The sequence below is a fragment of the Chanodichthys erythropterus genome, chromosome 22 (assembly GCF_024489055.1).
Source record: "Chanodichthys erythropterus isolate Z2021 chromosome 22, ASM2448905v1, whole genome shotgun sequence".
NCBI lineage: Eukaryota > Metazoa > Chordata > Actinopteri > Cypriniformes > Xenocyprididae > Chanodichthys > Chanodichthys erythropterus.
In genome coordinates this window covers 5,300,086-5,324,747 of record NC_090242.1, presented here as the reverse complement: position 1 = coordinate 5,324,747, position 24,662 = coordinate 5,300,086, and the positions used below count along the sequence as shown (strand labels likewise).

The 24,662-nt window shown below is 37.9% G+C and overlaps 1 protein-coding gene across 1 annotated transcript; it reads right to left on the bottom strand.

Moving 5' to 3' along the window:
- Positions 1-13,559: 13,559 nt before the first annotated feature.
- On the bottom strand, positions 13,560-24,126 carry LOC137012069 (glutaredoxin domain-containing cysteine-rich protein 2). The gene is made up of 3 exons (XM_067375072.1): positions 23,806-24,126; positions 16,523-16,747; positions 13,560-13,733 (listed from the first exon to the last, which is right to left on the bottom strand). The coding sequence occupies exons 1-3, from the start codon at positions 24,124-24,126 to the stop codon at positions 13,560-13,562; spliced, it is 720 nt and encodes a 239-aa protein (XP_067231173.1).
- Between the last annotated feature and the right edge of the window lie 536 nt (positions 24,127-24,662).

Below are 24,662 nucleotides of genomic sequence, written 5' to 3'. Positions count from 1 at the left end.
TAATTCAGATTTTGATCTCCATATCCATTTACATATATCTTCCAAGGGTTTTTTTTCCCTCCTAGGACTTTTTTCCCAGTGCTAGCACGCTGGGTTTTTTCTCCTAGGGGTTTTTTTCCACCCCTGGGAGTCAGCCGACATTGGCTTAATGTAGCACCATCTTGTATATGTTACATATTACCACGCTTGGTTGTACAGCTTATTTCTAACCACTTCCCTTTTTCTGTGCTTCTAATATGTAAAGCTGCTTTGAACAATTACCAATTGTAAAAGCGCTATATAATTAAATTTGACTTGACTTCACCCCGGACGGCTAGGTTTGTGTGCACCACCAGGGCCCCCAGTCCTTGTGGGTGGCAATGGGGATGGGGACACGAGCATGTAAACTGATTTTTTTCTCCTCTCTCTGAGAGCTAGGGCTAGGACTTGGCTTGTTGATGGACCCTGCTCTTAGACCTGGTGAGAGATGAATGCCTCAGACTGCATTTTAGCCACCTGAAACCTGTCGACAACAGCATTAACCGCTTCAATGAACAAGAAGGTCTTTTCCCTTTCCTTAATCTCCATTTTTGCCGTAGAGGGGAAGGCCAGCTTCTTTGAATATAATGTCGATGTGGAAGAGAGATGGGGCCCATACCCATGTTCTCATGTTATTTTTTTGCGTGTCATTACCATTTCAACAATGACTGAGTAGTTTCTGGCTATTAGTGTAATGATGTAATCACTCGCTAATGTTTAATATAAGGCAGAGAAAATACTATAAATACAATTTATAATTTTCAGTTGTCAACCACAGCGATAGGAATTATTTTCACTTTTTTGATATGTTTGATTGTTTTACAGTTTTCTCCAACACGTCCATTACTCTATGTATCTCTTCCACATCTCTTCCACGTTTTTATCCTATTAGTTACAACCTCAGTAAGTGACAAGTGTGTGATTTAGCTGTGTCATTCTTGATAGCCCTGCACAGTGAAATCTCATTGGTCCAAAATCTCCCTTCTCATAACTGAACATTAAACATCAATTGTTTTCTGATTGGTTAATTGTGTGGCATTTCACAACAGATTCACAACTTGAAATTGACTTGTCTAAGACCTCATCTACTCTGGTCTTGATTACAAAACTGCTGTTTATTACATTCATTAGGTCTCTGTGACTAATTAATATGCTAAACCACACTATTCTAAAATGAGCTTAATCGGAGTTAGAACTAAACATCGTTTCACTGCTGATCCATTATACATTTGTAACTGTAAGTTAAAGCTCATATTGAACACTAATGAAGTCGATTAGACTTAACAGTAATTAGGCTCATGATGACCCACCAATATAACAAGACCAGCCAGAGGCAAAGGCAACCTGATCTCCATGTCTCCATGGCGACAGCAGGCAAAAGGAAATGACCGGAAGACTTCCTAAATCTTAGTGAGGAAGCAAGAAACAGGCAATTAAAACTTTCAAATATTCTCTCTTGAGAATTTCATGAAAAACTTTTTAATCTTAGTGAAGTGTGCTATGCTAAAATCTAACAACATTCACCATGTAGTGCTGGTTTACACTCTTGTGCTCCAATGACTAAAGTAGGCATAAATTCCTAAACAAATAAATGAATGAATAATGAAATTGTGTTGTACACAATAGCACACATGGCTGCAGTTTACGTTAATTGTCTTCACATTAAGGGAAGTAGGGGAGCTTTGAGTGTTCAGAGTAGGGGGTTGTCATTCCATTTGATGACTGGAACTCCAGCTGCAGGGCTCTCATTATGTGAATGCTAGTCACGCTGCTCCATGCTGAAATAAAAAGGGGCTTTAGAAGGCTATGATGGTGTCTTGCTGCTCACATCAGTGCTGGGAAATTTGTCAGACCACCCCAACCTCTGGTTCTGAAGCTAAGAAACTTATACAGCAATGTCAGGGAAGGACATATATGGAAATACTTTTATCAGCACAAATATTACTTGTATTTACATTCAAATTAATGTTGGAAACAAACAGTGCAGTAGAAATCTGGTAAATGCCTGCAGAAAATACTATCTTAAACCAGCATGAATTTCAATAATTAAAAAGATGTATGTATGCTTAATGAAATCTGAGAGATTTCTGTACCTCCATTGACAGCTATGCAACTACCACTTTCAAGGCCCAGAAAGGCAGTAAAGAAAGTGATCCGTGTGACTTCGGTGGTTTTGCTTCTTCATTTTTAACAATTTTATGAAGTGACACAAAAGCTTTGTTTGCACACAAAAAATAAATAAATAATAAATAATTATTCACTTTGGGGGGAAAAAAATGAATATACATAACATTTTAAGTTACTTCTGTCTCTGAACAAATAAAGCAGCAACTGATGTCATAAATACACAAGCCTGATTTTTCATTTAGTGGTCAAAATCTTTCAAACATGATGAATAAAAAAACAAACATGATGCTTAGCTTACCTAATAATTTATAATTCAATGAATAAATAATTCATGAGGAATTAATGAGGAAAAAAAATACTCATGTGTTGACAGCTCTGATGCTGGAGACCATTTAAAAATGTTAAATAGCTACACAAGTAATGTTTATGTTACAACTGCATCTGTCTCTGAAAAAAAAAATATTATTGATTTTTTTTTTATTATTTATTATTATTATTATTATTATTGATTTTTATTGTTATTTCCAAAGATTATTAGCAAAGATTGTTATAATTCATTATAAAGCAAACACTATTCCATTCTTATTTTGCTCTGGAACCTGAACAAAAACAAAAAATTTTGCTAAGAACGATCTGAAATTTAAAAAATTATTTATTTTATCCATGTATTTGACAGCCTACACCCATCCACTCCCTATCTTGTAGTTCTCAGTGGGAGATCTTCCCAGCGCAGTACCGCCTCACAAACTAAAAAAGGGGACCCAGTCTGGTGCTGGGTGAGGGGTGTCGACCAGAGGTGAGGGAGCAGTGGCCGAGGTGGCCGGGTCGGGGCCCCCTGTGGCACCGACACTGCACTTTGGGGTGTTTTGGAGGAGAAATGTTTTCCTCCACCAGCATCGCATAGTGACCTGGCCACTGTGAAGACCTTGTATCTGTCATTCCCAAGATGAACTGATGCTGTACTGGCTGCAAAAGGAGGCACTACACAATACTAATAAATTGTGGTCTAAAACCAGGTGGTGGTGGATTTCAATTGCATTTTTTATTTTACTAAGAGAGAAGGATAGTAACATAAAAAATGCAATTGAAATCTGACTTGTAAACGACACCAAATTTATGACTGCCAATCAGTGTTTGCTCTCAAATCCCTGCCTATCAAATTCAAGATCAAGCCAAATATTTCTAAATAGTTGTCACATGCAAATTGTTCGTGATATCTCCGTGTTACAAAATCCACATTTTACCAGTCTTCACACATTGCCGAAAACAGCATTTTGTCTGCACTTTGAAGGTCTTTTAGTGAGCAAAAACACCATTTAGGGGACAAGATAGAAGTTTTCAAAAATGTCATTCATGAGGAATGGGCCTAAATAGGATGGATTTTAGTGGAAATCTAAACCTGTCCCTAAATAGCATACTAATAAAAACTGATTGGTTTTACATGTCACTCAAATGGTCTCTTCCTGTCTGAGTGGGCCAGAATAAAATGCATTATGACCACCGATTTTTTCAGTGGTGTTGGTTCCGGAAGTATTTTTTCTTTTTTTTTTCTTTTGTTTTTTTTTTTACATAGGGATTTTTAAAGGTGTTTAATAAAGCATCATGAACCATAAACCAAACTGTCACATATATGTTCTGTTTAGTTCACCTTCTGTATTGTCTGTATTAGTTCTCATTAATCACCATGGTTTCTAATTAGTTAAGTCTTGTCAGTTATTTCTGTTTAGTAGTCATCATTTGTGTGTTTATGTTCCTGCCTATTCCCAGTTCATTGTCAGTCATTGTTGGATATTCTTATGTGTATCACCAGTAAACCCTATCCTCATCTTCCTTCAATGGTTAAACGTTACAGAATGACTGACCCTCAAATTGAGTAAAAGAAGAAACAAGAAAAGAGATAAATGTACTCACCAGCGCTGCGTCTCCTCCTCCCGGAAAACAGGTCGTAACTTAAGTACTTGGCCTGGATGCTCTGGAATGGCGGCCTCTTCCTCACAGCCAGCGAGCCTGAGGCACCCACCGAGGCAAAACCGTTCCAGAACCGGAGAAAATCAAAGCCCCAGAGTTGACGCAAGTGGGTCAGTCCACCACAGAGCCAGGAGCAGACATGGACCTGATCGATCTGTGGTCCGCGGATCCAATTCCCACCCAAATCCCCACCCTCATCTTCTCCACCAGTCCCATCTGAATATTTGGATTTTACGGTCCCGTCCGGAGATCTTCTGCCTGTACTCCTGATCCTGTCTCCATCACTGGTCACAGCCTGTCCCCCGGATCTGTTGGCACCACTACTGTCGTCAAGCTCCTCGGTTCTGCCCCCGCCACTCACTCCATGTGGCTCATTTTCCTTGCCTCGGGCTTCCCCTCCACCAGCTTGGCTTAAAGCCGTGGCTTCACCTCAGACCTCCAGGCCCATGTCTAGACATTGACCTGTCAGCCTGTCACCATCGACTCGGCTCACCGCTCCCTCATTGCCTCCGTGGCCCATCTGCCCTGAAACCCTGCTGGGCTCCATCAAAACTCCAGGTCGGCCTCCGGCAGTCGATGCCCAGCTTTCGCCACAAACTTTTGGGGTTCCAGCTACTCCTACACACTGCACCCTACGCCGTCATCGTGCTCCTCCCTTCCTGTGATCTCCCTTCCTCTGTCGTCCATGCTCCATCGTCGCCACGGTCATCTTAGTCACCACCTCAGTCCCACGAGCCAGCAGCTCAACGCCAGGCTTCCAGGTCTGCAATGTCGCCCTGGGCAGCGTCTCCCAAAAGCATCGTAAGCTTAAGTTGATCGTAGCTCCATTGAAACCAATGGAGCTACGATCAACTTAGGCTTACGATGCTTTTGGGAAACGCTGCCCAGGTCCGTCGGGTGCTGTATTCCGCCGGTTCCTCCACTCACCATGGTTCCGGCTCTGCTAATCAGTCCCAGTGTTCCACCCGCCCCCTCAGTCAAGACTGCTGCCTGGATCATCAGCACCACCATGGTGTCTGTGGCTAACTACCCCAGGCTGCTAGCCATCACCAGCTTCGCACCCTCCACCAAAGCTTCAGCCCTCTTTCCCATGTACTGTTTCTGTCACAGCGCGAGGATGCGCCTTTTTCGAGGGGGACGTTATGTCACGTGTATGCTCTGTTTAGTTCACCTTCTTTCTTGTCTGTATTAGTTTTACCAGAAAGACTTGGGAGGCAAGATAACAAAACAATGACATTTATTAACAAACAGTAAGCTACAAATGAGATAAAGTTATTTGGCATAGGCCCCATCCTTAGCAACCATCCTAAGGGTTGTAGGCTCTACATATTCTGCCTGGAGACTAAGGCAGGGGCGTAGGCGACCCCCCCCAGGGGTATGGACAGGGACCATCCTGGTGGTGGTGGGGAGGATGAAGGTGGAGATTGGCGTCAGCATCTGCAAACTCAGATAAGTGTAAGTACTGATGCTTTATACCCCAAGTGTTTGATAATGATTGGTTAGATCTAATCTAATAAATGACGTAACATTAGAGTCTTCCAGGCAGAACTTACGCTAGAGCTTTCATTTCTCATTAATTACCATGGTTTCTTATTAATTAAGTCTTGTCAGCTGTTTCCATTAAGTAGTCATCATCTGTGTGTTTAAAGGGTTATTTCAGGATTTAGCATTAAGCTTTGTATTAGTAGAATACCACTAGTATTTTCGAATTACCGTGCTTTCCCCCTTCATATCAGCCCGACATGAGAGATTTATGCAGTTTTATTCTGTAAAAAAGCCTCCGATGATGCAAAAATTGTCATTTTGCGTCATCGGAGGCTTTTTTTTGGCCAGAGGCTTAAAACTACAGCCAGTAATAGCAGGTAGTTCCGCATTTTTCACCACGCCCATACATATGCGCGTTTGAGGTTACTCACGGACATAGATCAAAGATTTATCAAAAGTGGGTATCAATTATATTTTTAAGCTTACAGTAATTAACATTATTTGTTATAGTCTGCACTACATCAGTGGTTCATCTCGCAAATTTATCGGTCTCTGCAGTCATCTCAACCAATACAGCAACAGGCTTTTGTGGTAATGTTAGCATAAATAGACTAACTCAGTTTTACAGAACAGTGGCTTTACTTTGATAACAGTCAACTTATATGCAAATTATATGTAATTGTCTATCTAACGGCACTTTGCTAAGTTTGCAGTTTTACTGCTACCTACAACACTACATATACTGTGTTATCAGTCTAGTATCAGCGAGTCTTACCTCTAGGCGAATATGCTTAGTGCCAGATGCCCAGGCTGTTCATCCTCTGGGAAAGTGAATATCGACGGTATCGCAGTGTCCTTCAGAATGGTTCTCTTCTTTGCAAGGATATTTGGTTCATAGTCCTCGTGCTTGAAATGGAGACTACATATTCTGCATTTTTTTGTTTTCTATAACGCTGTCATCTCCAAACTTCGGGTGTTTGATGGCCCGCAGCCACTGTTTACATCGCTCCAAATCTTTAACTTAATCGGAAAATGATGGAAACTTACTTGTCCTTTCCTGGTTTGGGGTGTACATCCAGGTACAAAGCAATTTATCACCATTTTGCTGTAAATGTATGAACTAACTCACGATTTATAGAATTAATATGTAACAAAGCAAGCCTAGTTGTTTGAATTTTCCTGGTAATGCCGCCTGTAACCGATAGGCGAGGTTTGGGCGTGGCCTCGCAAGGGCAGCAAAACAAGTGCATTCTGGGAGTTGTTGTCTTTCATCCACATTAGTCAAAAATACATTTTCTGCCTTTTCTCAGTCTAGAAAGCTCCAAATTCAAAAATAATTTCACATTTCGACTACATAAATGACCAATTTTAAATACACATTCATCTTTCCAGCTGTGAAGTACCCCTTTAAGTTCCTGCCTGTTCTCAGTTCATTGTCAGTCATTGTTGGATGTAAGCAGTTCTTTTATGTATAACCAGCAAATGCTATTTCTATCGTATCCTGTGTTCCTCATCTTCCTTCATTAGCTAAACGTCACAAAAACAATATTGTATTTTAGAAATAAAAATATAAACATTTAAGTAATTTGACCGCATTGCGAGACTGCAAACATCATTTGCGGCGCTTCATGGGAGTGCCCGTTCCTTAGCAGGCTATTTTGACACAATTTTCACAATTGTCTCTCTCACTGTTGGAATGCTCTGTAAAACATCTAAGGTTATGTAGTGTCTTGCCGTGAATTAAGTTATTAAACACAATTATTTTAAAAATAAGTTAAAATAATGAGGCCTGATGGCTTCAGCAAAAGAATTTACCATCGATTAACAACCTCAGAACTCACAGTACGTCTGTCTCATTAACAATCAAGTTCCCTATGGAGAAAATGAATGGAGTGTTTATTCCCGAAACCAGATTATTATAAGCTGAGATGTGGTCCAGACCTTATGCTGTTTAGTCAAAGCTCTGTTGAGATGAAACAAACCGAGTCTTGTCTCACTTACAGACTTGTGTGATGCACTAAAATAACACATTAATGACCATTTCTTGCTGTTCCATTTAGTTGTTTCACTGTTTAGAACAGTGGTTCCCAAACCAGCCCTGCACATTTTGTATGTCTCCCTCATATATCACACCTGATTCAACTTATGTGCTCATTAGTAGAAACAGCAAGACCTGAAATGGGTGTGTCAGAAATAGGGAGACATACAAAATGTGCAGGGCTGGGGTCCTCCAGGACAGGTTTGGGAACCACTGGTATAGAATATTTCAAAAGTGAGATATGGACCATTTCACTGGATGTAAGTTAAATGAAGAGTTATTATTGCTTCTCTGCAATAGTCATATGTTATGACCTACCCATTTAACAGAGAGTTGTTGTTCAACTACGCAAGTCTTTGACCAGTTAACCTCCGATATTTTCTTGAAATGCTTTCCTGTAATGAACAACATGATGTCTCATCTAGGGAGTACTAAACCGGAGGCTTTTGACCAACAAAATACCAACAAAACAACAACCACACACATCTGATCACCTCTGCCCTGTCAAGCACAAACAATTAAGCGAAAAGTGGAGTAGCATCTCTGATCCTTGACAAAGCACAAGTCTCTGACATCACTAAGACCTGTCAAAGCATTAGCTGCAGACTCGCTCACCCCCGCTCAAGACTGCTGACATTTTGTACACTTTTTGCTGCCTAACTAGATAAAGTTTGGCTTGGATGGTTTGAGAAAATCCACTTCTTCAAAGCAAAGAGCAACCTGACAGGCTTATATTCATCTCTCTTTTTTCTCTTGTTTTTGTGTGTAGGGGAGGGATGATTTTGAACTTTATTGTGAACAAGCCTAGCGTTTCATTGACGCATTGACTGAAAGGTGGGATTTTAAGAGATTTGTTTATTTGAAGATGCCAGATCAGGCTAACAGGAAGCTAAAATGTGAAGAGTCTTATCCTTGTGGAAAAAGAAATACACTTTAGTGTATATTTAAAATGATTCATTAGTTTTTACAGAAATCATGTAAAATTAAATAATATAACATTTATAAATAATATACTTTTGTTTCAGAACACTTAATGTTTTCAGAACACTTTTGAGAACTGCATTTGTTATTAAACACTTCAGAGTATTTTTTTCTACTTTAGTAGATATTAAGTACATTTTATATGTAATTTGTAACACTACAGTTAAATTATAATCAAGTAGGCTACTTTACATGCGCTTTAAAGGTGCCATAGAATTGAAAATTAAATTTACCTTGGCATAGTTGAATAATAAGAGTTCTGTACATGGAAATGACATACAGTGAGTCTCAAACTCCATTGTTTCCTCCTCCATATGTAAATCTCATGCTTGAAAAACACCATGGAAAAAAGGGCTAATCCCAGCATAACACTGACTGTAAAAGCAGGAACACACCAAGCCGACGGTCGGCCGTCGGGCAGTTTTTTGTTTCTCGGCCGACTAAGTTTTCTCAGTGTGTTCCGCACCATCGGCTGAAGTTGGTCCTTGTCGGCTTTTTTTCGGCCGATTCGACATGTTGAATCGGTGTCGGAGCTCGTCAGTCAGTCGGATCATTCTGATTGGCTGTTCAGCTACTGCCACATAATTCAAAAAAGTGTGTAGCTTTAGCCACGTTAGCCGTGCAGCACACTATCAAACTCATTCAGAATCGAAATTTAGCAAACATCCGCAAAATACATGCCAAACTTACGTGTTCTGATATGCTGCATCATGAACAGTTTGTATAGATTCATTTTGAGAGTTATATTTGCTGTGTGAACAACTTCTGTATTATTTATGCAGTGTTTAATGCAGTCGCGAGCTTGGGGGCAGGGAGCACGAGCATTTAAAGGTGTACAAACACCAAATCAGCGCATTTTTAATCCCACCCCAAAATAGGCAGTTACAACATGGTATAATAAAAAATCTATGGGGTATTTTGAGCTGAAACTTCACAAACACATTCAGGGGACACCTTAGACTTATATATCATCTTGTGAAATGGACATATGGCACCTTTAATGTTAGTTAACAACAACACAATGTCGAAGTGACTGACATATAGGGAACTCTAGTTTTGCTTCTGTGCTGCCCCAATACAGTAGTTAAATAATTTAGGACAATTATGGATTGTCAAGCCAAAATATTACAATTTGTTGACCAGTTTTTGGCACATACTGTAGCCAAAATGCAGCACATGGGTAAAAATGTGGATGGGACTAATGAATAGATTAATACCCATGAAAAATACCCATTTTTTTTGCCATGACTTTTTTATTGAAATAGCATTCACATAGCAAATTCACATTGCAAATGCAAAATATATATATATATTTTTACCATAGACTCAAAGTTTACAAGCAACTTGCATGTCACCCATTTTGCAGCAGTAGAAGTAGCATTCAAGCAAGCAAGCTCCTATATAGTTTTATTCAGTGATGTGAAATCTGCCAGTATCTGCGTTGTTATTAGAACTGAAGGCTAGAAGCTTTAATTATGAGGGATTTAAGATGTGCAGCATGAAAACTCTCTGAAAAACAAAAGCTCAAAGCTTTAAGAACTATTTCATATTTCCTAAATAGCAATAAGGAACAATAATGGCCCTTGAGTCATGTACATTTTTGTATGATCATTTTAATTTGCATACCAGGGGATCTGACGAACAGCAGTAAAACTAGTCTTTTAGTTGAGTTGCTGAAATTATATTTCATGCATTAAAGGTACAATTTGTGATATTTTTTTCCGCTAGAGGTCACTAGAAGCCTATTCAAAACAAAGGCGTAGTTTGATGACGCCAAGTTTTAGAGCGGAATCTTGGGACATGTGGTCTCCATCTCAATGGACGGTGCAAAAGAATAGGGATTGGAGTCTGGAAGAACTCATGTTCGTGGATGTGATTATTAACGTTACTGTAGTATGAAGCAGAGCAGGAGCGAGTGTTGTGGAGCTGAACGAGGAGCTGGAGCGATTGATCAACACACGCCTCACGAGCAGCTGGACTTTTATTATGACACAGTCGTCGGCGCCGCTTCCGCTTTTCCGGTCATGAGTTTATGGGAGCTGTCCTTGTCGACAGAACCAGCGGCAGATGGTAAACAGTAATTATGTTCCATAAATAAGTAACAAAATCCACCATAAAATGTGCAAGAAGTAAATAAGGAACTGCTTGAAGTGAGCTAGTGGTTTGCTGGACGCTAGACACTACTTCCGCATTTGTTCACGGCACTGTTGTCATGTGGTTTCTACGTCAGTAAAGGCGGTAACAAAGGTAACTGACGTCATTGACAGGCGACTGCACTGCCCCGTGTCACTGTTTAGAATGGGAATTTTCTCATGATTTACAAGTAGTTGAAAACATTAGAGATATTGTTAGTAATCAGCTGGACAAAATATATAACACTAGCCTAGTGGTTTTTGGATATTTTACTGCAAAAATTGTACATACTGTACCTTTAATGCATGACAAATTACAGATGTGTATAGTTAGGCACTACTAACACTTTTGATAATGACACTTAATAACTGTTTGATCATGATAATTTTAATCTAAACTGATATTTCTATTTCAAACTGTCGCTCAGCTTTATGGATTTCCATCAAAATTTCTATTTTTTATTTATTTACTTAGTTTATGTTAATTAAAAAAAAAATCTCACTATTATCTAGTTGCTTATTAGCATGAATATTACTAGGATTTTGGCTGTTTATTACCACTAATAAAGCAGATATTAATGCCTTATTTTGCATAGCCATATTCTACATTCTTTAATCCTATACCCAATACCTAAACTTAACAACTACCTTACTAATTATTAATATGCAGTAATTAGGAGTTTGAGGCAAACATCGTAGTTAATAGTTAGTTCTTAGAGAAAACTGAACCCTAAACTAAAATGTGACCAAAAAATTACTAATACAATATTAAAATCAAAAGTTGAACCTGTTCAAACTATTTAATTTGACCTGAACTTACTTAAACTTACTAACAGTTGTAGGACCCACTTTATATTAAGTGGCTTTAACTACTATGTACTTGCATTTAAATTAATTATTTGATACAATGCATTTATTGTGTACATACATGTTTTTACATTGTACTTATATTTTAAAAACACCTGCATGCAATTACATCTGTAATTAATTTCTGTAATTACATTTGTAATCACACTGTTGACCCATGCCTTGACCCTTAAACCTACCCTTAAACCTACCCATACCACCAGAGCTTTCCCTAACCTTACCCGTATCCCACCTCAATAGCAGCAAAAGTGTTTTGCAATTCAATATGAACCCAATAAGTACATTGTACTTATTTTTTGATGTAAGTACATAGTAGTTAAGGCCATTTACAGTTTTTTTTTACATACGCTAGGACACATTTCTCAATACTTAGGTCACTTTTGCAAAACTCTTCACACAGTTCTCCTAACCAACTTTCAGCTTGGCAAAGCAGTTCATTTCACATTCAAAATGCACTACAACTACCAAAACACTTTATTCAGGTCTCAAATCAACTTATTCTTTCAGAACACTAGCAAAGGTTGACAGCTGACAAACACACATTGTCACCCACAAAACAATGACCTAAAAAACACTAACAACATGTAGCATTATACAATGTTTTCTTGTGTAAAACAAAGACACATCTCTGTTTATAATTCACTGCAATATATGTTACTGGAATAAATCAGACATGATGCACAATTCGTCAATATTTTATGTCGTTTATTTATTTTATAATTTTTCATTTTCATTTCAATTCCAAAATACAAGAATTTATATATATATATATATATACCATCCACTGATACAGATACAATTCAATAGTTTTTATAGCATTTAATTTTAAGATTTAAAATATATTTTATTAAAATATTACTGTAGAAATGTAGCAAATTGATGTCTTATTCAGTTTTGTATGATGTTATTGTTTTGAACATAAGTTTAACAGTTTTGAAAACAGTAAGCATGTGCAAATTGGCCTGTACGTACAAAGAGTTTTGGCAGTTGTTGTGTCTGAGTGAGAAAAGAATTCATGAAATTTGAGAGATGTAGTCATTGTTTTGTGCCAAAACAATGATAATTGATCCTCAGTTTAGCCCACATAGACTTGTTGTGCTCACTGTGTGAAGAGTTTTGCAAAAGTGACCTAAGTATTGAGAAATGTGTCCTAGCGTCTGTAAAAAACTGTAATATAAAGTGGGACCCAGTTGTATTTTTATTGACTAACATTGACAAAGATTAATGTAACAAATATATTGCTCATTGTTTTTTAATGTTAATTAATGAATTAACTATCATTAACTAATGGGACCTTATTGTAAGCATTACCAATTGTTATTTAAAATGCTTTGCGTGGTGGTAATAACAGCAGTACTGGGTACAGCGATTATTTTTATATATATAAAAATGCACACGTAAATATCAAACTAATCTTAAACACAATTTTCCTAGGAAAATGTGAAAAAAGTAGAATTTCTTTTTTATGATCTTTTTTTTTTTTAAATCTACATAGGGGACAGAAAAGTTCCACTTATTGAAGAATCAGCCTTTTGTCAAAAAATAGTAATATTACTAATATGTATGTCAAAAAGGCCATAAACAACACTTTACATGCTTTACATGTATTTGAGCCATAGTTGTAGTTTAATTAGTCCATATTCAGAAAATATTCATGTCTCACATCAGTGCAATGTACAATGTACTCTACATCTGTCATAAAGTAATGAACACCCTTTATTCCTCTCTTGTTACTTTCCTGTCTTTGAGATTCCATTTCCCTCCCGATTTCATATCAGCCACTAAGCAGGTTTCTGGTGAATCTGTAATGACTCTCTTTGCAGTTCTTTCCAGCAGCTCATTCCGCCCTCAAGCTCTTATATTTACACACTAATCCAAAATGCACTTTCGTTCACACCTCAAAGGGTCAGATCTCCATCCGACACAGCTTGGCATCAGATGTGTTAGTGTGTGCAGGACTGGCACCGCTCTAGGCCGTGGGGGTTGCACGCTGGACAGCGCAGCTCTCTGATTGACTCATTGAAGCGATTGGCCAGCATGGACAGTTTGCTTCCATGACAGAGGGAGCATGGCGCACATCCTGAACCTCCGCACTGTTCACATGAGCCTGCTTCCTGCTGCACAAACAAAAAAAGTAAACGAACTGCAAACAAGCATGGTGCACAAGCAAGCAAAATGATAAAGCTAAGTGCCCACTATACTACAAGCTTGCAGCTTGTTGCCCTTTCATGTCTTAAAGTATATCCTGTAGCTCATTTTCTCATGTGTACGTAATACCTTCTTCTGCAGATCGCAAAAGAAAATAACCCTGGGGCCCTCGACATATCACGTTCCCACAAGTTAATATGTTGTGGCCACGACTAAACTAAGTCGCCGTACATTTTACATCAGTATATTTTAATAATATTTTACAGGCTGTAAAGAAGAACACTTATTTTTATGTGCTGACTATATTAAAGCACATGTACAGTGCTGTATTATAACTGTAACTGTAGTGTGTTATTTGATATTACATTTGAAGTAATATTTATTATATTTACTAAATTCCAACTTAATCATTACATTAAAGTATATTTTAGTTTACCGTAAATGCTTGTCAATACATTCAATAGTACACTTTAACCATATTTCAAAGACCTTATAAGTAAATTGATTATCTGAAAACATTACATTCAGTTTGCACTTAATCCTTGTGCATTCAAAAAAAAAGTTACACATAGATGCAAAATGGACAAAAATGTCCATGCCAAAAAAACTGTCATAGAAATATGATTTATTAATATTTTTTTCCACTTTCACTGATGTCAATTTTTTAACCAGCATCTTTTTTTTCTTTGCTTATTAGATTCTTTTGTATTTCAATGAAGAACAACATCATTAATTTTGAGGCATTTATATTTTTTATGTAGTGTCAGATTTTTGACAAAAACTAACACTTAGGTCCATAATGGACAAAAATGTCCATGCCAAAAAAACTGTCATAGAAATATTATATATTTTTTTTTTTTCCACTTTCACTGACTTTTTTTTTTTTTTTTTTTTTCAGCATCTCTTCTATTCATAATTACCAAACATTCATTTTCAGAAATGTAACGCTTTACAAATTGGTTTCTTCACATCCTCAGCTTCTAATGCATCTGTGTGCTCACTGTCAGTGGGCAACACTAGCTTCAGAGCTTCCTCTGCTGAGTAACGTCTCTTCACATCTTGCAAACAATGAAACGATCAACCCCTTAAGCATCACATATTTATAGGTTTGGCTGTGAGGACACCTGTGTGAACTCAAACTTTGTATAAAATTTACCAGACTAAACAATCAGCATTTTCTTGTGGTGAAAACTAAAACAATGTGTTTAGGGGCTTCTGAACTTCTACTTCAAATTTAAACGTACCTTTTATCTCCGAACAAAAACAATAACAAGTGAAAAAGTGCAATCAAGGGTTAAGATGCGTGTTTGGTCGAAAAAGAAAACCCTCAAAGCTCATTAACCTTCTTAGACGTTTTTCATAGTTTTCACATGGCCCTATGACCCTGCCAAGGGTGTGACTCATACAGTACATGGAGAGGGATTTTTGATTGCCAGTACAATATAATTTCTTTCAAACTAAATACACACATTAAATTTTCAGTAAACACATGCAAACTACACTCTGACATCCTTACAATTATACACAATTATAGCTGCATTATTTTTCAAATTTACTCTATAATATGCATAAGCAGAAAACACAAATAAAGTATTTCTTTTATATGCCAAATTAGAAAATATGGCACAATCTATTAAAAAATGGTAAAAATGTAGAATCTGAAGCCTTGCCGATAGAATGAATGCCTATTTGCAAATATTGTATAATTTTATAGTCAAATGGCCCTGGGTTAAAAAATTGCAGTTTCAATGTGGACATTTTTGTCCTTAAGGTCCTGAGTGTGAGTATTTTTTGTACGGAGGGTAAAATTTTTTTTTTTGAAGGAAATGATGGTAAAATATTAAAATGCCAATAAAAATAAACACCTGAGCCAAAATTCATGTAGTTGGCATTAACAAAGGCACACTTATAACAAAAAACAAAACTGAAATGGACAAAAATGTCCATAAGGTTGCACAAGGGTTAAGTATATTATTTTAGAGAATCTATTGGCTTTTTTATATAGCTAGCTGAATAATAGAAACGTTTGAAGGTAACTCTATCACTCCATGGAGTACTAAGGTTTATTACCAATTGTTTTTGGTCCTGATGTATATATTTTACATGATGTAGATGTAGCTTGTGTTTTAGAATTATACTATATTTTGATAGACAGAACAGAAAGATTGAGTACAGTGAAAGATTTTATGAAATGTACAAGGATTCATGTCATGGTTCATTGTTTTCAATGGTGTTTCAGAAAAAGAGTCATTAATCATGACGAATTGTTTCAGCAGCAGATAACATTCTGCAAATGTCTTAATCATTGCTTTGTGAATTTTATGTCATGAGTTATAAAGTACAATGCAGCTCTGAACAACTACAAAAATATACCACAGCCACTGTTACAAACTACAGTGAACAATGAACAAAGTTTATAATGGTCTATGGGACAGTCAAAAACATGTTGCCATCACAAGGGATGGTTTCATACTGATTCAAAAGAGCATGTCCCCAAGTCATGGTGCTGGTAGAATCTAATCTAATCAAATTTTAGACTATATCTCCTCAATATGCCGAATATTTGAGATATCATTCATGTCCGTACTGAGTTACATGTCAAAGTTTAATAGTTAGGGTTAACCCTTTGTCCAAATCTCGAACCATAATTATAAGCAACCATGGTATGAGCAGACAAATTAAAGTCTGTCTAGTAGAACAGAGATTAAGCATTGAATCAAGAGTATTTATAGTCTAGTGAACTTCAGACTGTGGATACCTTTTGTTCAGTCATTACATCTGGTTCCTCTGTGTGGGATCGTGTTGCTCTGTGTCTTCCTTTGCTCCGGGACTCCCGTCCTGGTGAACTTTCTTTTCTGTCCTGACTACGGTGAGGACTCCTTCTAGACTCTCCCCTTCTAGACTCTCCCCTTCTGTGAGGAGCTCGAATAATCTTCAGGTTACTGGTGTAGATAATAATCTTTCCAAAATCTAATACAGGTCCCTGTAAAAACAAACACAGAATCACTAAGCAGAAGTTTCCAAAAAGTACCATAGTACTACAATAGTTTTTTTTTTTTTTTTTTTTAATATGTACCATAGTACTACTATTATATTCTTTGAAATTACTTGAAGTACCATTTCAATAACATGGTACTTGAATGGTATTAACATCCGATACTCTGACAGTACCCCCTCAGTACATTTTTCATAGGATATAGTTCATAAATCTCATATGGTTAAAATTTACATCATATTGTTTATTACTATGTAATTACAAAGTAAGTAATGCTTAATACTAATGGCCAACTTACTATATTATGTTGTGTATCTACTTTTAAAAACAATGTTCGTTACACTTTATTTTTATGGTGTCCATGTTACAGTGTAATTATTCATTTAAGTAATGAGTAATATTTATTAACTACATGTACTTACTATATGGTTATGGTTAGGATTCGGTTTATTTTAGGGTTAGCTACATGTAAATATGCATAATTTATAGTTATTACTATAGTAACTACATGTAACAAAGACACTAAAATAAAGTGTAACCCAACGTTCTTGTCACTGATTGATTTAGGAAAAAAAGTATAACTTAATGAAATTGTCTTAATAATTTGATAACTTGATATAGGGCAATGGATTTCAAGTTCCTATAGCATGCTTTGCATATGAACTGGATAAGGTGAGTAAATGTTGAAATTAAGAGTTATTTTTAAAAATTGCTAATGTTTATGTCATGAGCCAGGTTTGAGCGTGTTTGTGTTGTGTTTTTTTTCCTTCTCTACTTTTCTTTCATTTGTGTCAGCGGGTCCTTGTTGCCGTTCGCGTCCACGCTCCTGCGCACGCAGCTGTTCTGTGTCTTCGTCTTGTTTGCGCTGCCTACTTCTTCCTGTTCGTTGTTCTTGTCTGTGTCGGGTAATTGTTTGATGCTCTCTGTTGCTCTTTGTAGCACTCTTTGTGTGTGTGTGTGTGTGTGTGCTGTTTTGAACCTGAGTCTCGGTCCCAGTCCCAGAGCTATCTCCTGTTCCTGCTATCGTGATCCGCCGTGCAGTTATTCCTGTCTGCAGGCCTGGTTTCGTCCATCTGCCAGCCTGGGTCTCCATCATCCGCCACCTGGGACTCTCCAGCAGGACCACGTTGCTGCAGTTGGTCTGGGACATTAACGGGAGGTTTTCTGTCGACTATCTTCTGTTCTCCAGCTGCAGCGTGCAAAGATTTGACGCCTGGCAGACTGCTTCTGTTCTGTTTGTTTGTGGGACTCAATAAATACTGTCAACATTCTCTTTTGCCTCTGGGTCTTCTGCAGTCACCTGACAGTTTAATGAGGTGTTTGACATTTGAAAGAGTTCCTGTTGTGTTGAAGTTTTTGTGGTTGTATTGTGCTGAAGATTAGAGCTTGTAGTAGGTTGTAGGTGGCACACAAAGGTATTGACTATACTGTATGTTGCTCTATAAGCAATGACTAGGGTAATAGCAGTGGCAAGTAATATCTTACTCTGCTGTTAATTTGAACTAAAATAGATCAAATCAATTGGGTGCCACCACTAAGGGAATTACCAAAACTAAACAGAGAAGGGAAACAGGAACTGAAGGAAATAGAATAGAATATCCAAAAACAAAACAAAAGAGTACACATAACAGAACATAAACTTGACAAAAAGACAGTCATGAGGGTCTGCAGGGGACCTCTTATATAATAAATGATATAATTTCCTGTTTTGTGGATCTTGATTTGGAGCACAAAAGTATTTTGTTAATTAATAAGCAGTGAAGACCTTATTATTATCAAAATTAATAATCAGTCTACAAGAATATGACAAATTGCTTAAGGCTTTCTTTTCAAAAATGTAATTCTTTTTATGATTTTTGACATCAAGATAGTATCTTCTTGACATTTTTCACTTTATGCCCGAGACTTCGTTACGTCATAAGTGTTTTAAAAATGTCAGTGGTTCACCACTGTGGGGCATGACTTTGGCAGTTTGATACACGCTCCGAACCACTGATTCGAAACAATAGATTCGTAAAGATTCGAAGCTTCGTGAAGCAGTGTTTTGAAATCGCCCATCACAAGATACTGTTGAATAAAGTCGTTAATTTGTTTTTATTGGTGCACAAAAAGTATTCTCGTCGCTTCATAACATTAAGGTTGAAACACTGTAGTCACATGAACTGTTTTAAATATGTTTTTAGTAGCTTTCTGGGCATCTGAAAGTGTTAATTGTCTTGCTGTTTTCCGAAGATGAAAGAAGGTCTTACGGGTGTGGAACGAGGGTGAGTAATTAATGACAGAATTTTCATTTTTGAGTGAACTAACCCTTTAAAGGTGCCATAGAATTGAAAATTTAATTTACCTTGGCATAGTTGAATAACAAGAGTTCAGTACAAGGAAATGACATACAGTGAGTCTCAAATACCATTGTTTCCTCCTTCTTATGTAAATCTTGTGTGTTTAAAAGACCTCAGAAGAACAGGCGAATCTCACTATAACACAGACTGTTATGTAACAGTTGGGGGCAGGGAGCGCGAGCATTTAAAGGGGAAGCAGCCTGAATCGGCACATATTTAATGATGCCCCAAAATAGGCAGTTAAAAAAATTTATAAAAAACAAATCTATGGGATATTTTGAGCTGAAACTTCACAGACACATTCAGTGGACACCTTAGACTTATATTACATCTTGAGAAAAAGCATTCTATTTGAATTTGGAGTCTCTAACTCAATCCCTCCAGCACCACCAAATATCCAAAATTTCACTTATGTTTATGCTAATAACTTTTGAACTGTAAGGACTAGAAAAAAAAAAAAATTTTCCCTCTCATTCCTGATTCGAATTTACTGAAAAAATGACTTTTTTCGAACTCGAAATCAAATCAGACCATCTTCAGACCATGCTTGCAAAACGTTATCAAAAGCTTTTCATATTGAAAAGGACACAACTTTGTATGTGTCATCGTCTCCTCACAATGACCACACAACATCAATTTGGTAACAGCGCCACATATTGGTCTAAAGTAATAAGCAGGTTAATCATATTACAGTGATTGGATTTGTGATTTTTCATCCATTTTGATTAAAATAAACTAAAAACAGCTTTTATTACTTATTGTTGCAGTATTTCTGAAGCTCCCAGCATGCTTGCATGACTCATTGTTCCTTTTTGTGCTTGGCCTCGATAATTGCTGCTTGCAGCTATATTTTACTCTGGATCTATTTGACTTTAATGGACTTTTTAAAGTCAAGTCAAGAGAAAGAGGAAACCACTGAGAAAGCCATAGGGAAAAGGATTAGGACATGATGCAGGCCAGACTGAAACCTGCATCCCCATAAGCTAACTGCCCTTTATGCATCATGAGCCTGTGCACTACCCACAGTACCATGGCTGTTTTGTTTTTTTTTTTAAATTGTGAGCCACTGATGAATTGGGTTAGTTTACATGTCGAGGATCAGGGATCTTGTGATGAAGAATATGATAAAGATACTGTCAGGTTGTTTGTTGTTGCTGTTTTTTGACGTTGATATGCAAGGGAAAATCTTTAGCAGTTTAGTCTTTCAACAGCATGTCACAGGTGACATTTCAATGAAAATATAATCTTTATAGAACTATGCAAAAAAGCAAATTAACTTTCAGTCTTACTTAAGGATTCACATTGTTTAAGGTTGTTCAGTCTATATATTTGAATGATGTTCTTTTCTTGTTCAGATTTGAGGCAGAGAAACAAAACAGTTCACAATGGTTCAAAGCTGAGAATATCCTTGCGAATGGGATGTAATTGCATGCCTATGTTTAGAAGTTGTGTTGGAGTGTGGGTCTATTATTAGATCTGGGAACTATGAATTAGTAACAGTGTGGCATAAAAACTGACTGGTAGAAAATGTTTTACTGCATTAATGTGCCAGAATCAAACTAACTAAACATAATGAGGAGGACGATAAGGAACCCTTACAAAAAACACACTGTGTTTCGCCCACAACAATTGACTTTTTGCTAAACTTAGCCCAACTTAGTTACTGTTGCAAGATTTAAAGAATGTCCCATGGAATTAATAGATAATATTCTTGGGCTGGAATGATTTTGCAAGCAAAGTATTGATCAATTTTAAAGAAACTATTAAATTACGCAGTTAAATGATTAAAAGCAGCAAATCAGCAACACTTATCACAGTGAATTGTAAAGAGAAAGGCCTAATTTGAAAGCAATGTTAACATTAGTTCCCTATCAGTCAGTCACATTCACGTTACGTCAGAACTGAACTGATAAATTGGGATCTCGCCTGAAAGCCCAGTCACCTTTGAGTGTAAACAAAACAAGCCAATGGACATTGGCGAGTGAGATTTGCATTGTGAATCCCGCCCACAAAGCAGGTATATAAGGAAGTGTGGCACACTCTCACATTTAAAGAGATAGTTCATCCCAAAATGTACATTGTCCCATCATTTACTCACCTTCAAACCATCCTAGATGTAAATGTCTTTCTTCTTTCAGCCAAACACAATCAGAGTTATATTAAATAATGGGATCTTTATAATGGGAGTAAATGGTACCATTTTTTAAGCCCCCAAAAGTGCATCCATCCATCATAAAAGTAATCCATATGGCTCCAGCTAGTTATTACAGTTTATAAAATTATAATCAATTCTTCATTGACACAGACCGTTCTTATGCTTTCAGTACAAGGTCCTACCCTTTGGGCTGTCCCTGACAGCTCGCATCTTCATGAAGGTCATGGAGGCAGCCCTTGTTCCTCTGAGGGAGCACGGTGCTCAACTACCTCGACGACTGGCTCATCCTGTCCCGCTCACAAGAACAGTAGTGCGAACACAGGGACTTGGTGTTCAGGCACCTCAGCCATTTGGGGCTTAGGCTCAACTGGGAAAAAGAGCAAGCTCTCCCCATGCAGAGAATCTCTTTTCTCTATATGGATTTGGCCTAAGTCAACATGACAGCACATCTTACGAGTGAGCATGCCCAGTCAGTTTTGAACTGCCTGAATTCATTCAAGGGCTCCTAGGGTATATGGCATCCACAGCCGCAATCACACCGCTCGGGTTACTTCATATGAAACCGCCTCTGCACTGGCTACGTGGCCAGAGATGGGCATGGCTACACGATACACACCAGGTGGCAATCACACCGGCTTGCTGCCAAACCTTCAGACCTTGCTTTTATATGGGCAGGAGTTCCCCTAGAACAAGTGTCCAGGCATGTTGTTGTTGCAACGGGCATGCTGCCTCGGGCTCCTGATCAGGACCTCGGCTTAGCCCTGCATTGCTTCTATCACTGCTAGAGAGTAAGCATGTGCTGTTACGGACAGACAACACTACAGCCATTGCATACATCAACCATCAGGGTGGTCTACGCTCCCATCACATGTCACAACTCGCCCACCATCTCCTCCTCTGGATTCCTGCAAGAAAGGTTGGAGCGAAGGCTGTCTACCTCCATCCTGCATGCAGAGCTTCAGGACCAGCTGCTCTTTGTCTGTTATGGAGGACAGCAGAATGGAAAGGCTGTCTCCAAGCAGAGGTTGGCCCAGTGGATTGTTTCTTTCCCTTGGCAGAGCTGCTCTGCCGTCTCTGCGCAGTACTAAATCAACCCTAGCTAGGCTGGAACTATCACAGAGACCTTCCATATATAGCCCTAACGGCCAGTCCATATGTGTAACTCCACATGTTACCTCCCTGTGGGCAGAATGTGGTCTCCGTAGTGTCTCTTTCTGTTTGGAATAGGCATGCTTTCCCAGTGTTATCCAAAGAGTCTCACTTTGTGAAGTTCCTAAATGTAATTTAGGAAGGAGCGAGCCCATCTAATCTTCCAATCAACAGCCAGAGTATATAAGCAGCTGCTTACCTCTCTTCAGTCTCAGCTGTTCCAGCATCCCTCCACCTCCCCAAACTCCACCTTCATCTCAGGTACCTTGCCCTATGTATCATATCATATCCTATATTTATTCACTGGGGGGGTATATTACAGCTCGAGCTGAAGCTGCTTCATCGAGCCCCTCCTCAGTGGACAGCAAGCCAAATTAGCTAACCTAATACCCTAAAGATTATATGGGCAAACAAACGTTAAGTGGGTAATAAGGAGCAGCAGTGATCGACTTTCTCCGAGCAAAGCCTTGTCCCTTCTTCCACCCCAGCAGGTGCAGGGTTGTCAGGCGGCTTACACGGGGCACTGGAAGGGACAGTGTGGTGTTTTGGTAGGGGAAAATGTTTCTCTTTGTGAACTTTGGTTATATGTGGCTGAAATGCAACTTTACGCACAACTGCCAGCCTGCCTGGAGAGGTTCTTGAGACACAACAGACACCAGTAGCTTCAGAAATACCTGTTTGCTGCTCAGTGGCTTTTTTATAACTGTCCTTTTAGTACAATTATTATTATTATTATTATTATTATTATTATTGTTTTTCTGACAGAAACTTTCATTAATAAGCCTTTATCTGACCGAGTTCTCATGTGCTGTAAATTACTCACAAATCTTTTGATAGTTTGATAATTTCCATTTAGTTGTCACACAATATTACTTGTTTTCATGCATCTTGCAGAACATTTCATGCTTTTCATCTTCAGAAAGAACCTTCCTTCCTCCCCATGTTGCATGAGAACTATAACTTGCTTAATAATGTGGAACAACCTCTATAAGTAGGGTTTAAATTTACCTAAGTAGACCTGGCAAACTATTTAACAAACCTGTCTGAGACTGATACCAGTTTTATCTAAAAAAAAAAAAAAACACTTTCTTTGAAAAACTAAAATCTCATTGTTTATTGTATTGAAATCCTATTGATATGTCACTTTTCACTTTCACTGTGTGTGTGTGCGTGTGTGTGTGTGTGTATATATATATACTGTTTAAGGTATATATACACACTATTTAAACTTTTCTTTTCAACATATTAATTCTTTTTTTTTTTTTTTTCCTTCTTCTTTACTATGACATCAGGACAGTATCTTTCTGACATTTTTTTTTTTTATTGCTATAAGTACATGTACCATGTGTAGCTGTCATCTTAAAATAAAGTAAAAGAAATTCAGTTTTTAGTGCAGGGCTTACTTTATTATCCTGTTGAAAATCTCCACATGCCAGGGAATTGCATCCTGTCACTCCTCGATAGACATTTATCCTCTGGGCAATCAGACCTGTTGGAGGGAAGAAACTCTGGTCCTGCATGTCTTCTAAGCCACACAGATGTCCCATCTCCATCTTGTTGTGGATGAAGCTGTGAGGATACTGCTCCTCTGGACTATCCAGCTCCTGTCCATCTTCATACACATGCTTCAGGACCCTGCCGCTGTATGACGAGGCCAGCTTGAACCTCACCTTTTTAGGCTTACCCTCAATCAAGGTGCCTGGTTGCCCATGGAGCTCCTCCATAGTCCCTCTCATATGAAATTCCCAGTGGTCTTGTAAAGAACAGGAGGAAGAACTGTGGAAGATAAATATTAAGGAAAGACTGGAGCAGTCCAGCTGCTTTCCATAGTCCTGATGAATTATTGAGCAGGGGATCTTGTGCACAACAGGAGAGCTGGAAATTGAAACCTAATGGTTTCATCAAATAATGATGGTTAAAGGAGAGTAGTGGATGTGTCTGTTGATTATGCATCAACTCTAATGAATGTCAGTATACATGTCAAATGAAACCTCTACTAGTACAAATGTTGAGTGTAATATCTCTATTATTTTTTTCATCAGTATAAAGATGTAAACCTAAATTAATGAAAGGTACTAAAAATATATTAAATCCTTTATTAGCACGCATATTACCTGGGTATTGGCTGTTTATTAGTACTTATAAAGCACATATTAATGACTTACTCTGCATGATCATTTTCTACATCCCTCAATCCTACCCAATACCTAAACTTAACAATTACCTTACTAACTATTAATAAGCAGTAACTAGGAGTTTA